This window comes from Xyrauchen texanus, chromosome 28, assembly GCF_025860055.1.
Source record: "Xyrauchen texanus isolate HMW12.3.18 chromosome 28, RBS_HiC_50CHRs, whole genome shotgun sequence".
In the NCBI taxonomy this organism is placed as follows: Eukaryota; Metazoa; Chordata; class Actinopteri; order Cypriniformes; family Catostomidae; genus Xyrauchen; species Xyrauchen texanus.
In genome coordinates this window covers 11,128,715-11,145,596 of record NC_068303.1, presented here as the reverse complement: position 1 = coordinate 11,145,596, position 16,882 = coordinate 11,128,715, and the positions used below count along the sequence as shown (strand labels likewise).

The window sequence follows — 16,882 nt, the reverse complement described above, 5'->3', positions numbered from 1 at the left end:
AATGACTTCATGAATCTTTTTTACCGATAAAATTGAAATAATCATAAATAAAATTGGAACCATGCATTCAGATGTCACACCACCTCAGAAAACAGTGTCTCGTAATTTTGCTCACGAGCAACTTCAATCCATTGCCGTCATAGTTCATGAAGAGCTAACAAAACTTAGCAAATATTATGATAATATTATGAACTCTTCACTATCCGTAGGACATGTCCCAAGAAACTTTAAAATGGCATTTAGCAAACTGCTTATTAAGAAGCCACAGCTTGATCCTAGAGAATTTGCAAAATACATACTGATTTCAATTATACCAAATTATGTCAAAAATACTAGAAAATTTAGTGTCCTCCCAACTACGCTAATTTCTACAGAGAAATGGAATAGTTGAAGAATTTCAATCAGGATTTAGGCCCCATCACATTACAAAGACTGCACTTATTAGTTACAAATGACTTGCTCTTATCATACGATCATGGCTGCATTTCTCTTCTAGTGCTTTTAGATCTCAGTGCTGCCTTTTGAATAGGCTGGAGAATTATGTTGGCATTAGTGGACTTGTATTAGCATGGTTTAGGTCCTATTTATCTGACCGCTGCCACTTTGTATGTGTAAACGAGGAATTGTCAAATCAAACAAAAGTTATGGATGGAGTGCCACAGGGATCCATTTTAGGACCTCTGCTTTTCTCCTTATAAATGCTTCCCCTGGGAGATGTTATCAGGAATCATGAAAAAGTTTCCACTGTTATGAAAATTCACAATTCTCCAAATTAGCAGAGTGTATCAATGAAATCAAAGATTGAATGGCCAGACATTTCCTTCTTCTTAATTCCACAAAACAGGTACTAATTATTGGACCAAAAACGGCAAAGAAATTAGGTGTTAATTAGGTGTTATATTTGATAACAATCTGTCCTTTGAAAATCACATTTCTAGTGTTTGTAGAACAGCATTTTTCCTCAAGTGAAATACTGCTAAAATACGATACATGCTCTCTGTTGCCGATGCCGAAAAACAAATTCATGTGTTCATGACCTCAAGACTAGATTATTGTAAGGCATTACTGGGAGGATGTCTAGCAAGTTAATAAATAAACTTCAATTGGTTCAAAATGCAGCTGCCAGGGTGCTGACTAGAACCAAGAAATATGATGATATAGCCCCATTCTATCGTCGTTACATTGGCTACCTGTTCGATTTCTTATAAATGTTTTAATTCTGTTAACTACATACAAATCTTTGAATGGTCTAGCTCCACAGTACTTAAGTGACCTTCTGACACACTATATATTCGATCACAAAATTCTGGCTTGTTAATAATTCCAAGAATATCAAAATCCACAAAAGGAGGTAGATCCTTTTCATACTTGGCTCCTAAGCTATGGAATAGTCTCCCTAACACATTTCAGGATGAAGACACACTCACTCAGATTAAGTCTAGACTAAAGACTCATCTATTAAGCCAGGCATACACAGAATTTTTCCATCAACTCACAATTAGGCTGCTTTAGTTAGGTCTGCCAGGACCAGAAACATCCATCATGATCTATAACGCTGCATAAAATTGAATGGCATCTACTCTAATATTAATTTGTTTGTTTCCATGTCTCAACCTTGGGATTCATATCCTGAGGTTACCAGAGCCAGCCAGATCCAGCTCCGTTCCTGCTTGTTGTCAGACTCAACTTCTACGTATCACTGAAAGATGACGTCAACCTACAGCCGGTGCCAGCCAGACATCACTTCAGTCTTTTGACTTCAGAGGATGAACTGATTCCAACTCCAACTATAAGACATCGGATACTTCATATGCCACTGCCTGAACATTAGATTTAGGATGGTCCCCACCCAACCTCGCCGAAATGACCTGCATGTTGATCTGCGATGCACCTCATTAATCTCTGCCTGCATTACCTTTGTCTATTGATAGACTACACTCTTGAAATGGGATCATTTAATTGCCAACAAAAGCCTTCATCTGCCAACTAACAAAAGACAATGCATCAATGTGAATTTCTGCAGTTAATCCAAGATGGACTTCAAAGATATTAGTCATTAATCTTAAAGTAATAAAAAAAAAATATTAACAATGGACCTTAACGCTTAATTTATAAATTTAAAACCATGACTTGCACCACACATAAATAACTAATATTGGCATAATATTCATGCTGGTTAGCCAGAGGGGAACTGACGCCCACAGTGAATCTGGTTTCTCCCAAAGTTATTTTTCTCCATTAACCAACATCTTATGGAGTTTTGTGTTCCTTGCCACAGTCACCTTCAGCTTGGGGTTCTAAATACAATTATTATTTAATAATTTAATTTCTATGCACAATTTACAATCATGTTTAATCAAACTCCACAATGATCACTCTTAGACTTTATAGATATTACAGTTTCATTTTTTGTTAATGCATGATTTTCTATAAAGCTGCTTTGAAACGATGTGTTTTGTGAAAAGTGCTATACAAATAAAAATTACTTGACTATTCCTTTAATGGCTCATACATTTGGAGGTAGAGTTCTGAGCTTTGTTACCACCAAAGTAATGCAAGAAAGCATTTTCAGGATGTACAACTGAGCAACGCCTTTGTAATGCATTTATTTATTTGTTTTTGCCTGAAGCTATTGTATCAGTGTTTGTGTAAATGCGTAGAATATGTTTTTGGCCTAAATCTTTGTAACTCCTGTCCCCTCCCATCAGATTGACCTCATTTTAAACTCCTGTGGTCCAAAGTTCAGAAGGCAACAAACCAGATTTATTTCATGGTGGAGTTGTGTGTTCTGCAAAAGTTACTGAGCGAGAGCTACATTGCTGTTATGTATGTAAATACGGCACATGCAAAGCAGCTCTGATCTAAATTTAGCCTTTCCTTCAAGAAGTCTTCACTTAGAATCCATCCCAAAACAAACAGACTCATCCTCTCTTCTCTCCAGCTGCTGGACTGAACAGTGTTCTCATGTAGTCCTTCAGAAGCTTTGATCTCAAGAGGAGAAGGAAGGTTAAGTAGTTTGGCTGCAGAATAATAATTTACACATTATATCAGCTCTTTGAGTCTAACTGGGACGAGAGTGACCGGAATGTGACTGTTCTGTCTCAAGCTTTTCTGAAGAGGGTTTGCCGCACATTTGCCGTCCAAAAGTATCTCTTTGCTCACATTAGTTTTGGAGAGGCTTCCACTGTGTAGCTTTTATCCACCCAATCCAGAAGAAGGAAGGAGGACAATAGTGAGATAATGCACATTTCTTTACAGTGCTGCGAACAGCAAGTGCACATACATCTAGCCTTAGGTTCATGCAGTCATAATGAAATGTCTCTGGTGGCTTGGGATTTGAAAGTGATGTTCTTTGTGTGTTCACAGAGAAAGCAGCTCTAATGTCTCCAGATAATGAGGTGCAGAAGAGTGACATATCGTCCAGCAGTCAGGGCATGGTTGAGAAGGAGGCCCTTGGGCCGCTTCTCTTGGAGGTATTTCAGACATTTTGGGCTTTTTATATGTTAAAAATACTGAAAATGAGGTTGTATGATCTCATAGTGTTACTGTAGACCTGTATTTGTATTTTGGCCTCATCTGACATCGTCATCCATGGATGGGATTGTGTCTGTGGTCCTTGGGCGCTTTGTGCAAGGCACTTCCCATCAGAGGTAGATGCTTAACTTCTTTACTTGTCTTTTTATCTTCTATCTTGTCTTCCTTCCCATGCTTTTCCCTGCCTATTCGTCAAGGCCCTGGATGGCTTCTTTTTCGTTGTGAACCGTGAGGGGCGTGTTGTGTTTGTGTCTGAGAATGTCACCAGTTATCTGGGCTACACCCAGGAAGAGCTGATGACCTCCAGTGTCTACAGCATCCTTCATGTGGGAGATCACAACGAATTTGTGCGTAATCTGCTACCCAAGAGCCTTGGTGAGTAGCTCAGTGAGGAAGGCCACAGTAAGAGCACACAGATAAAGAGATTCATAGAGCCACACTGAAATTTTTGTGCATTTTAAAGAGATTGTTAAAAACAACAGGTCATTTTTTTAAGAATTTCCTGGCCACTCTGTTCCATATTAAAAAAGAGGACTGGGACTCCAATATAATAAATAAATACATACAAAATAAATAAATGCAAAAAAGCACAAGAAAAGTATCATGAATGTATTATAAAAGTGGTCTATGTCATTTGTGTGCTATATTTCAAGTCTTCTGAATTTGTTTGGTACCTTTGTATGAGAAACAGACAAAAATTTAATTATTAATTGGTAATCTTCACATCTAGTGGGCTGTTAAAAAGATAGTTCACCCAAAAATTAAATCATTTATGCATCCCAGATGTGTATGACTTCTTCTGCTGAACTCAAACAACGATTATAGAAGAATATCTCAGCTCTATAGGTCCTCACAATGGAAGTGAATGGGTGCCAACATTTTGAAGCCCCAAAAAGCACATAAATGCATCATAAAAGTAATCAGTAATCTCCAGAAGCATTGGATAGGTGGGGTGAGAAACAGTTCAATATTTAAGTCCTTTTGGAGATTGTGGAGATTTATAGAAAAAAAGGACTTAACTATTGATCTGTTTCTAACCTACACCTATCATATAGCTTCAGAAAATATGGATTTAACCACTGGAGTCGTAATGATTACTTTAAGTCTGCCTTTATGTGCTATTTGGACCATTCACTTGCATTGTATTGACATACAGAGAGCTGAGATATTCTTCTAAAAATCTTTGATTGTGTTCACCAGATGAAAGAAAGTCATACACATCTGGGATGGCATGTGGGTGAGTACATTATGACAGAATTATGAGTAAATTATGTTTTAATGATACCCTATTAATATTCTCAAGATCAACCTCTGTTTCTTAAGCACGCAGTGACATGCCTGTGATGGTTTTTATCTCTCACTTACATTACCTTGCTCATCTGTGTGTGTTTTCAGTAAACGGTGTGTCATGGCCTCAGGAGCAAGGCCGGAGAAACAGCCACACTTTTAACTGCAGGTTGCTGAAAAGACCTCCAGACGAGGTTGACTCAGAGAACCAGGAGGCCCGACAACAGTATGAGCTCATGCAGTGCTTCACGGTCTCTCAGCCCAGAGCGGTGCAGGAGGATGGCGAAGGTGAGACCACACACGCACATAAATTCATACCCACCTACATATTAAGCTTAGCACAGGAAGTCTGATGAAACAAGCTGATGTTCAAATATGAAATCAGTTTTTTAGAGTTAAGCACATATTGACTATGCATGCATACGCTCATCGACACAACTACAAGCTGACTGCATTACTCGTGAGTTTTTATGTTCACAAGGCTTATTCAATCTGATGAGTCACATTTAGGACCCAGATGCAATTTTCCATTATCTGTGCTTGTTTTGGAGAGAAATCTGCTGAATTCTGTGAAGTTACGCTTTCGAGGTTGCTTCCTCTCTCAAAATCACATTGTGGTTTATGTTGTCCACAGACCTGCAAAGCTGTTTGATCTGTATAGCATGTCGAATGCCCCGTCCACTACCGATCTCTGTCAGTACAGAGTCCTTCATCACCAAGCAGGACCCTACAGGTAGTCTTCTGTTACATATACACACACTCCAGTCTCAGCTGCTAAGACCGTTGATCTGCCAAAACTATCATCATGTAAGAGCCCATGCAGGGTCATCATAAACTAGGACAAATTTTATAGTGATAACAAACAGTATGTTTGCTGCATTGCAAAGTTCACTTTCAGTTGGACTAAAACAATCGTTTGTCTTTTTAGAATGTCAATAAATGCTATAGTCTGACTGAAATCATACTAGATTTTTTTAAAGATGGTCATGCAGACCTAGATAATGTGATTGTAGCTCAACTTCAACAGCATGTATACATGTTAATTGGACCACAAGTCCATTTAAGTCCCTCCTCGGTGTCATGTGACTTGTTCTGCCAAATGCATTAATGTTAGTGTTACAAGGTCTCAGGTGTGAATGGGGAGCAGGTGTGTTAAATTTGGTGTCATCGCTCTTACACTCCCTCAAACTGGTCACTGGAAGAATTGTTGCTCTACATAAAGATGGCCTGGGCTATAAGAAGATTGCCAAGTCCCTGACACTGAGCTGCAGCACGGTGGCCAAGACCATACAGTGGTTTAACATGATAGGTTCGACTCAGAACAGGCCTCGCCATGGTCGACCAAAGAAGTTGAGTGCACTTGCTCAGCGTCATATCCAGAGGTTGTCTTTGGGAAATAGACATATGAGTGCTGCTAGTATTGCTGCAGAGGTTTAAGGGGTGGGGGGTTAGCCTTTCAGTGCTCAGACCATATGCCGCACACTGCATAAAATCGGTCTGCATGGCTGTCGTCCGAGAAGGAAGCCTCTTCTAAAGATGATGCACAAGAAAGCCCGCAAACAGTTCGCTGAAGACAAGCAGACTAAGGACATGGATTACTGGAACCATGGCCTGTGGTCTGATGAGACCAAGATAAACTTAGGTTCAGGTGGTGTCAAGCGTGTGTCGGAAACCAGGTGAGGAGTACAAAGACAAGTGTGTCTTGCCTACAGTCAAGCATGGTGGTGGGAGTGTCATGGTCTTGGGTTGCATGAGTGCTGCCGGCACTGGGGAGCTACAGTTCATTGAGGGTACCATGAATGCCAACATGTACTGTGAAATACTGAAGCAGAGCATGATCCCCTCCTTTCGGAGACTGGGCCGCAGGGCAGTATTCCAGCATGATAACGACCCCAAACACACCTCCAAGACGACCACTGCCTTGCTAAAGAAGCTGAGGGTGAAGGTGATGGACTGGCCAAGCATGTCTCCAGACCTAAACCCTATTGAGCATCTGTGGGGCATCCTCAAATGGAAGGTGGAAGAGCACAAGGTCTCTAACATCCACCAGCTCCGTGATGTCGTCATGGAGGAGTGGAAGAGGACTCCAGTGGCAACCTGTGAAGCTCTGGTGAACTCCATGCCCAAGAGGGTTAAAGCAGTGCTGGAAAATAATGGTGGCCACACAAAATATTGACACTTTGGGCCCAATTTGTACGTTTTCACGTAGGGGTGTACTCACTTTTGTTGCCAGAGGTTTAGACATTAATGGCTGTGTGTTGAGTTATTTTGAGGGGACAGCAAATGTACACTGTTATACAAGCTGTACACTCACTACTTTACATTGTAGCAAAGTGTAATTTCTTCAGTGTTGTCACATGAAAAGATATAATAAAATATTTACAAAAATGTGAGGGGTATACTCACTTTTGTGAGATACTGTACATCGAGCCAAGACGTTGTTTCCCGTAATTGTGAATCCTGTGCATATACAGCCATGACTTCATTCCTGAAATCTCTTGCTTATGATATATGTTCATACAGTATAAACACTGACAATTTTGTTGTTTCCTGATTTCTTAAATCGGTGTAGTGCACAAGGGAAATGCTAAAAGTTTTGTTGTAATATTTGGTATTTGAAAAGCTTCCTCGTCTCCAACTTCAAGTGCTGTTGAATAAAGCTAATGATCTTTTCCTGTGTGTGTGTGTGTCTGTCTGTCTGTCTGTCTGTCTGTCTGTCTGTCTGTGTGTTTGTGTGTGTGCAGGGAAAATCATCTCTATTGAGACGAGTGCTCTGAGGGCCACAGGCCGACCAGGCTGGGAGGACCTGGTCAGGAAGTGCATATACGCGTTCTTCCAGCCTCAGGGCAATGAGCCCTCCCATGCCAAGAAGCTGCTTCACGAGGGTGAGCATGGGATTATATTAGGATAATTACTTGCTGTTTTAAAGCAGTAATGACCAGACCTTGCCTTTCTTTGCACTAGAGATGATCTCGGAATGATTGTTTTATGATTTAATTATTTTTATGATTGACACTCTTGTTTTGATTTGTAGCTCAGAAACATCATGCAATTGCTCAGTGATGTGTCATGTGTTGGATGTATCTCCTACTGAAACCAGAAGTTTCATCCAGGCTTTTCTCTTTTTAATAGCCAATATCTTAGGTGTAGCACAAAATGAGTCATCAGTATTTTGGTAATTTTTTCTGCAAGAGAAAGATTGTACACTCACCTAAAGGATTATTAGGAACACCATACTAATACTGTGTTTGACCCCCTTTCGCCGTCAGAACTGCCTTAATTCTACGTGGCATTGATTCAACAAGGTGCTGAAAGCATTCTTTATAGAAATGTTGGCCCATATTGATAGGATAGCATCTTGCAGTTGATGGAGATTTGTGGGATGCACATCCAGGGCACGAAGCTCCCGTTCCACCACATCCCAAAGATGCTCTATTGGGTTGAGATCTGGTGACTGTGGGGGCCATTTTAGTTCAGTGAACTCATTGTCATGTTCAAGAAACCAATTTGAAATGATTCGAGCTTTGTGACATGGTGCATTATCCTGCTGGAAGTAGCCATCAGAGGATGGATCCATGTTCTCATTCTGTTTACGCCATATTTTGACTCTACCATCTGAATGTCTCAACAGAAATCGAGACTCATCAGACCAGGCAACATTTTTCCAGTCTTCAACTGTCCAATTTTGGTGAGCTCTTGCAAATTGTAGCCTCTTTTTCCTATTTGTAGTGGAGATGAGTGGTACCCGGTGGGGTCTTCTGTTGTTGTAGCGCATCCGCCTCAAGGTTGTGCATGTTGTGGCTTCACAAATGCTTTGCTGCATACCTCGGTTGTAACGAGTGGTTATTTCAGGCGAAGTTGCTCTTCTATCAGCTTGAATCAGTCGGCCCATTCTCCTCTGACCTCTAGCATCAACAAAGCATTTTCGCCCACAGGACTGCCGCATACTGGATGTTTTTCCCTTTTCACACCATTCTTTGTAAACCCTAGAAATGGTTGTGCGTGAAAATCCCAGTAACTGAGCAGATTGTGAAATACTCAGACCGGCCCGTCAGGCACTAACAACCATGCCACGCTCAAAATTGCTTAAATCACCTTTCTTTCCCATTCTGATATTCAGTTTGGAGTTCAGGAGATTGTCTTGACCAGGACCACACCCCTAAATGCATTGAAGCAACTGCCATGTGATTGGTTGATTAGATAATTGCATTAATGAGAAATTGAACAGGTGTTCCTAATAATCCTTTTGGTGAGTGTATATTTTAAATTGATATATGTGCTATATGTTAAAAAATGAAAAATGCTCTCATCATTTACTCACCCTCATGTCATCCCAGATGTATATAACTTTCTATCTTTTGCTAAACACAACTTAATGATTTTAGAAAAATATCTTGGTTCTGTAGGTCCATGCAATGTGAGTGATACATCCAGCTGAGTGATCCATTCCAATTTGTATACTCACAAGATGAATTGCCGCCTCCTGGGAGAAGATACAGAGATCCACATTTAAAATGAAATGGGATTAAGAACTAATTTGTGCCTTTATCAGTGCACATTTTTAAAAGCAGTTCACATTGATTGAATGTCTGTTTATTGTGTGTTTGTGCTGTACTGTGTGTAATTTCTAATGTTCATTGAACTATTTCTACATTGACGCCACACCAAATTTCCCCTTTGGGGACAATAAAGTATACTTTGACTGACTTGAATGAAATCCATATCTTCAGAAGCAATATGTTAGGTGTGGGTGAGAAACAGACCAATATTTAAGTCCTTTTTGTTTTTACTATCAATCTCCACTTTCACATTCTTTTCCTTTGTTTTTGGCAATTCTCATTCTTTGTGCATATCGCCACCTACTGGGCAGGGAGGATAATTTTTAGTGAAAAAGGACAGAAATATTCATCTGTTTCTCACCCACACCTATCATATCGCTTCAGATGACATGGCTTCAACCACTGGAGTTGTCTGGATTACTTTTATGCTGCTTCCAAAGTTCTGGCAACCACTCACCTACAGAGCTGAGATTGTTTTCTAAATATCTTTGTTTGTGTTCTGCAGAAGAAAGAAAGTCACACTTATCTGGGATGGCATAAGGGTTTGTAAACAATGAGAGAATTTTCATTTTTGGGTGAACTATCCCTTTAAGCTCCTCCGTGTGTGTTTGCATGTTGACAGTGATGACCCACGGCACGGCCATCAGTCCTCTGTACCAGTTCACACTCAGTGATGGGACGCCTCTCAGTGCGCAGACGCGCTGCAAATTCTGCTGCCCCCCAAACCCAGATGTACAGCCCTTCATCATGGGCATTCACACTATAGACAGGTACGTCTCCTCTCACCATATCAGCTCATACAGTGGCCCCAAAAAACATTTGGACACTTAAGCCACTTTTAATAAATGTATGTCATTAGATAGAAAAATATCAGAACAAGTGGCATCTGCAAACAAATGATACTAGAATTTTACTGCAAACTTAACTTGTCTTAGCCCTTTTTGCAATTACTTTTAGCCAACCGAACCCAAGGTCATTTTTAGTGCATAAATTAAGTCAGTTCTTATCAAGCTGCCACAGGTGTTCTAGCAGAGTAAATATGGTTTTATCATTTGTGTGATAAATCTTTGCTTGACAATTTGGATGTCTTATTTTAAAATAATGCCACTTGGTTTGATATTGTATTATTTAATGCCATGACATACTTTTTAAAGTGTCCAAATACTTTTTAGTGTCTCTCTAAATGCCATTTGTATTATTATTATTATTATTAATAATAAGACTGACACACAATAATGACTTTTGAATTATACTATATTGATTCTCTGACACTTTTGGGTATTGGGTCTCTAACAGTTTAAATGTGTGTTTTAGGGAACACAACACTGCTAGCTCTCAGGAAAACACTACCAACAGCCTTCCATCTTCTGCTGCCCCACCCTCCCGCTCACCCACCCTGCAGCCCTCCAGTGACCCCAACCTCCATCTCAACACCAGCAATGGCACCTGTGCCACTCCTGGACCCCCCACACCCACTCCACCTGGCTACCTGACGGCGAGCCGCATCAGGCCCTCCCAGCAGGTCAGCAGCCCCTCGCCACTAGGCAGCCCTCTCACAACCACCCCTACCTCATTCATGTCGCTCAGACCTCCACGGGGCAGCCCAGGCCTGGCCAGCAGCCCTCGCTTGCCCGGCCACCCCTTTTCCCCTTCGGCGCCTGGCATACACTCACCCGCTGGCGGTCTGAACAGGCAGCAGTCCAGCGGTGATGGTGTCAGTTTCTCTCTCCCCTCTCCATTTCCCTCTCAACAGACTCCAACACCCAGCAGCTCTCCAGCACGTCAGCCTCCAGCCAAACCACCTGAATCATCGGCTGACGAGCCTAAGAGTGCTGTGGTGAGCAACCCTAAACTCAACCAGCTCTTGGATGCCAACCTTAGCACGGGCACAGCCGAACACGATTCCTCCCAGCCCCATCCTGCACCTGTGGCCCAGTGCCCGGCCTCTCATAGCAGCCTGACTGAGCGACACAAGATACTGCATCGCCTGCTCCAGGACAGCAGTCCTGCAGACGCTGCTAAGGAGCCTGATATCAAGAAGGAGCCTCCGGCCAGTCCCGGCGCAATAACACGTGCGCTGGGGAAGGAGCCGCAGGATCACCAGCTGCTGCGCTTCCTGCTGGATACAGATGAAAACGACCTAGAGGATCTGCCACCTCCAGCATCCCTCAGCCTCCAGACAGTCAAGGTGAAGTCAGAAAAGAAAGGGATCAGAGAGAACGTCCCCTGTGCTGCCCACACTGTCTGTACAAGCCCTGCGACACCTTGCTCGCCTAAATCCAGTGACAGGCCCAGCCCGGTATTTACATCCGTCCTTGCTTATTAATTGTTTGTACTGTAAGACATATTTTTTTCCTAATGTACAAATATTAGTCAGCCATTTTCATACCCTGTTCACACTTACAAAAAGTTTTCGCTGGAGGTCACCAATTTCTGTTTTTTTTTTTGCATCAATCTACACTACATACCCTGTAATGACAAAGCAAAAAACTGATTTTTGGTAACTTTGCACATTTATGAAAAAGAAAAAACTGTAATATCACATTGACATAAGTATTCAGACCCTTAACTCAGTACTTATTTGAAGCACCTTTGGCAGCGATTACAGCCTCAAGTCTTTTTGGGTATGATGCAACAAGCTTTGCACACCTGGATTTGGGGATTTTCTGCCATTCTTCTCTGCAGATCCCCTCAAGCTCTGTCATGTTGGATGGGGACGATCAGTGGACAGCCATTTTCAGGTCTCTCCAAAGATGTTTGATTTGGTTCAAGTCTGTGCTCTGGCTGGGCCACTCAAGGGCGTTCACAGAGTTGCCACTCTTGCATTGTCTTGACTGTGTGCTTAGGGTCATTGTCCTGTTGGAAGGTGAACCTTCGGTCCAGTCTGAGGTCCTGAGCTCTCTGGACCGTGTTTTCATTAAGGATATCTCTGTATTTTACCTTTAACCCTGACCAGTCCCCCAGTCCCTGGCGCTGAAATATGCATTTTTAGCTGTAAGGCCCTATATAAACAGGTGTGTGCCTTTCCAAATCATGTCCAATCAATTGAATTTGCCACCGGTGGACTCCAATTAAAGTGTAGATATATCTTAAAGATGATCCAGAGAAATGGGATGCACCATCAAGTGTCATAGCAAAGGGTCTGAATACTTATGTCATAGTGATATTTAAGTTTTTTCTTTTTAATACATTTGCAAAGTTATCAAAAATCTGGTTTTTGCTTTGTCATTTTTGGGTATGGAGTGTAGAATGATGTGAAAAAATAATCATTTTAAAGCATTTAAGCATAAGGCTTCAATATAACAAAATGTGATAAAAGCGTCTGAAAACTTTCTGAATGCACTGTAAACTAATTAGGCATGCTGTTTTCAAGCCATCATTTTGTTATTAAATAACTCTATGTAGGCAGAAACAAACATTTTTTAAATAGTAACATTTAAGATGTGTTAACATCATTTCAACGTATCCATCTTATCCACAGAAAAGTAAGCAAGCCATTTGTTGGTTTATTTCCTGGGAAAGTGTAAACATTAAAATGTAAAAATGTGTAGCCCTTATTCTTGATTGGAAGCTGTTACAAGTTGCTTTTAACACCCAGCACATGGGTACACTCTATTGCTATGTTCTTAAACTGTCAAGCACTTGTGCTTATTTGAGGCAATCATGCTCTGATTTACTCTTTCTGATGCTCTAGCATGCCTTTTTTATGTTGATGACTTTTGCTCTCATTTTTACTCCACCACTGTGTGTGTTTACATGAGTAGCAGATTCTCAGTACCGATCTGGACACTTTGAACCAGCTGTTGCCCACTCTGAAAAGCTCAGTGGGAGGTAAAGCAGTAGAGGAGCCCAACGTGGATGACCTTTCCATAGGGGTGAATGTGAAGAAAGAGTCGCCAGGATCAGTAAGCCAATGTGAGGCCCGCCATACTGTTAGAACACATCCCCTACACTGATAAACAAACAATTTGTTCATTTTTAAAATTCAGAATGCTAATTAAGTTTCACCTAAATTGGAAAATTCTGTCATCATTTACTCATCCTTGTGTCAATCAGTATGACTTAATTTCTTCTATGGAACACAAAAGGACAATTTTTGGCATATTTACTTGTTGCTCTTTTCTGTCCAATTTGAATGGGCACTGGAGCTTTGAAGCCTCAAAAAGGATGCAAAAACACCATAAAAGTATCATAAAAGAGGTCCATATGACCTGTGTGCTATATTTCAAGTCTTTTGAAGCCGTACGATAGTTTAGTTTGAGAAATGGACCAACATCTAAGTTGTTAATCACTGAATATATTGACATCTGCCCTAGCTCTCCTTAGCATGAATAAATCCTTCTTAAGTTGATCTTTAAATGACTTAGTTGATCAGCTCATATATTAATTATTATTATTATTATTATTATTAATATTGGGCAACGCTACTTCTCTTATGAACTTGGATATCAAGATTTTCAGTGAATATCTTATGACAGAAGACTGAAATTCCAGTAGGTTTCTCACTCAAATCTATCAATTTGAGTTTGGATGGCTTGGAATATAGCACACAAGTAATATGGACTACTTTTTTGGTGCTTTGGCATTCTATTTGAAGCTTTCAAGAGCAGTCCCCATTCATTGGATTTGCATGAAAAAGAGCGACCAGTACGTTCTTCAAATTTTCTCATTTTGTGCTCCAAGAAAAATATGAAGACTTTTGAGTTTCATACGACATGAGAGTAGGTTTAAATGATGGGCAAATTAAAATTTTTGGGTGATCTATCCCTCCTAAATCCTGAATAACTGCATTTCTTCTAACCTTCACCTCTCTCTTTAGCATACCCTGATGGCTCCAACCTTACGAGTCAGTCCTCTTTTGAGTTCTGTGACCCCTCCGCACCAAATCAGACTCAGGGTCAAGTCCAGGTAAAGGATCTTGGTCACATGGACCCTTTTCAGCCACCTAAGGAAAGCAGCAGCCCCTTTGCCAATCCAACCAGCCTCAATTCTTTCAACACCAACACGGGTACTGAACTGAATGTTTTACATCTGAACTGAATACATAAACTTTTGAAGACATACAGTGAAGCAGAGAGTAAGTTAATGAATGTTATTACCTCCTTTGCTTCAGGTCTGGCCAAGCAGGAACTTTCTGATTCTCAACAGTTTCAACCCTTGTCCCTGGTTGACCCCATGTCCTTCGATAGCAGTTTGGGCAACCAGACACAGGCCCCTCTGTCCTCTCCTCAAGAGTGAGTGTTTTAGAATATCATTGTCATTTGCAATAAATCAGTGAAACTTACAAAGGTTCCTTCCTTCCCCTCTTGTTCGGAGATAATTTCTTCTCTGTTCTAAGCAGGCAGTGTGTTCCATCTCCGTTGGATGAGATGCTGTGTCCACCCACCACTTCAGAGGGCCGTAATGATGAGAAGGCCCTGCTGGAGCAGCTGGTCACTTTCTTGAGCCGCACAGATGAGAGCAACCTGGCCGAGATAGACCGAGCGCTGGGCATTGACAAACTTGTTCAAGTTAGTGTTATTTGCACACTGGAAAACACTTTTTATACACCTTTTATATTTACAAGAACAGTGGGTCTCGTGCTAATAATGGCGTAAAATGTGTACTTATCTGCACGAAAAAGTTCTCACAACATTTCTGACAGAATCACAATGTTTGTTCTTGCCCTCCTTATATTAATGAATCAGGATTATTCTAAAGAATTACTTTAGTAATTAATGTAATACAAGAGCTTTCTGCACAACCTGTCTTGTACTGTATTTTGTCACTTTCTGCAAATGTATCTGCTCTCAGTGGATGCTCTCCACACCTAGACTACATGTGATCAGCTGCTTTTTTGGTGCAGATCACTTGCACCAACAATCATCCATGTGATTATCTAATAAGCCAATTGTGTGGCAGCAGTGCAGTGCATAAAACCATTCAGATATGGGTCAGGAGCTTCAGTTAATGTTCACATCAACCATCAGAATAGGGAAAAAGAGCTTGATTGATTTTAGTATTTCTGTAACTGCTGATCTCCTATGGATTTTTTACGCACAGCAGTCTCTAGAATTTACACTGAATGGTGCCAAAAACAAAAAACATCCAGTGAGTGGCAGTTCTGTGGATAGAAATGCCTTGTTGATGAGAGAGGTCAACAGAGAATGGCCAGACTGGTTTGAACTGACAAAGTCTATGGTAACTCAGATAACTGCTCTGTATAATTGTGGTGAGAAGAATAGCATCTCAGAATCCTATTCTGAGATAGTGCTGGTTAGTGCTGTTTGGCAGCATGATGGGGACCTACACAATATTAAGCAGGAGGTTTTAATGTTGTGGCTGATCTTTGTGTGTGTGTGGGTGGGTGTGTGTATATATATAAATATATATATGGCTTAAAATAATATTCTGGGTTACGTACAAGTTCAGTTGACAATATTTGTAGCATAATGTTGATTACCACAAAAATTAAATGTGACTTGACCTTCCTTTTTTGTAGTAAAAGCAAAACTTACAGTAAGACACCTACAATGGAAGTAAATGGGGCCAATCCATAAATGTTCAAATGCTGACTGTTTCAAAAGTATAGCCACTAGACACAAACAATATGTTAGATTCGATTTTACAATTTCGTTGACATGACAACATTATGACCATAAAAACAACTGTTTAAATGTAACATCTTAAATAATACACAGGTTTTAACTGAAGAATTCATGTACTGTAAGTTGTAAGCCTCACATTACTGACTTTAAACCCTCTAAATATTGTTCCAATTCACTTCTGTTATAATTGACTTATTGTCATCTTATTTTTGCTTCTTTTTTTGGGAGGGAAGGAGGTTTCAAATATATATATATATATATATATATATATATATATATATATATATATATATATATATATATATATATATATATTATATATTTTTGTGGTAATTAACATTGTTATTTAACAAACATATTTGCATGCATGGTTTAAGTTGTTTCTAACTTTGATTCTAAATGTATAGAAACTTGTTGATGAATTGTGATTTCATCATGAATATGTTTGCAAAAACATAAATTTCCATGGTTAATAAATGAGACACAATGTGTCAAAGTAACACTTTCTTGTGTAATGCCTTGTCTACAGAGTGGATGCCTCGACCCCGTAACCCAATCCTTTCCTCAGCCCCCAACTCCTGTGCCCATGGACCACAAACTTCCCACCTACCCCTCCCAGTTCCCTACCTCACCCTCACAATTCTCCGCTGAGATGGGCACCACACAGGGCATGAATTTCGGGGCCCCACGGATGCTGTTTCCAGGAAACGTGGGCATAGCTGTGCGACCCGTTATAAACCGAGCTCCTGGTGTGCCTAACCAGCTGCGGCTGCCACCCAACCAGCTGAGACTCCAGCTCCAGCAACGTCTTCAAAGCCCACAGCAGGTAGAGCTCCAGCCTTCACTTCTCTGTGTAGTAATAATAAATGTGATCGCACAACCTCTAAATCCCCCTCTTGGGATTTTGTTTCTTTG

At 40.7% G+C, this 16,882-nt stretch overlaps 1 protein-coding gene across 4 annotated transcripts in view; it reads left to right on the top strand.

Moving 5' to 3' along the window:
- The window catches only part of LOC127621753 (nuclear receptor coactivator 1-like), a 96,499-nt gene that overhangs the window by 64,670 nt on the left and 14,947 nt on the right, over positions 1–16,882 (top strand). For 3 of the 4 annotated variants that reach the window (XM_052095472.1, XM_052095470.1, XM_052095471.1), the window contains 12 exons: positions 3,367–3,473; positions 3,732–3,909; positions 4,930–5,109; positions 5,456–5,554; positions 7,566–7,706; positions 10,003–10,150; positions 10,695–11,679; positions 13,145–13,295; positions 14,200–14,388; positions 14,494–14,614; positions 14,722–14,890; positions 16,497–16,793. In XM_052095472.1, coding sequence (XP_051951432.1) covers positions 3,367–3,473; positions 3,732–3,909; positions 4,930–5,109; positions 5,456–5,554; positions 7,566–7,706; positions 10,003–10,150; positions 10,695–11,679; positions 13,145–13,295; positions 14,200–14,388; positions 14,494–14,614; positions 14,722–14,890; positions 16,497–16,793 — 2,765 coding nt within the window. The remainder of the gene's footprint in view (positions 1–3,366; positions 3,474–3,731; positions 3,910–4,929; positions 5,110–5,455; positions 5,555–7,565; positions 7,707–10,002; positions 10,151–10,694; positions 11,680–13,144; positions 13,296–14,199; positions 14,389–14,493; positions 14,615–14,721; positions 14,891–16,496; positions 16,794–16,882) is intronic. The other variant, XM_052095473.1, reaches the window with a different exon arrangement.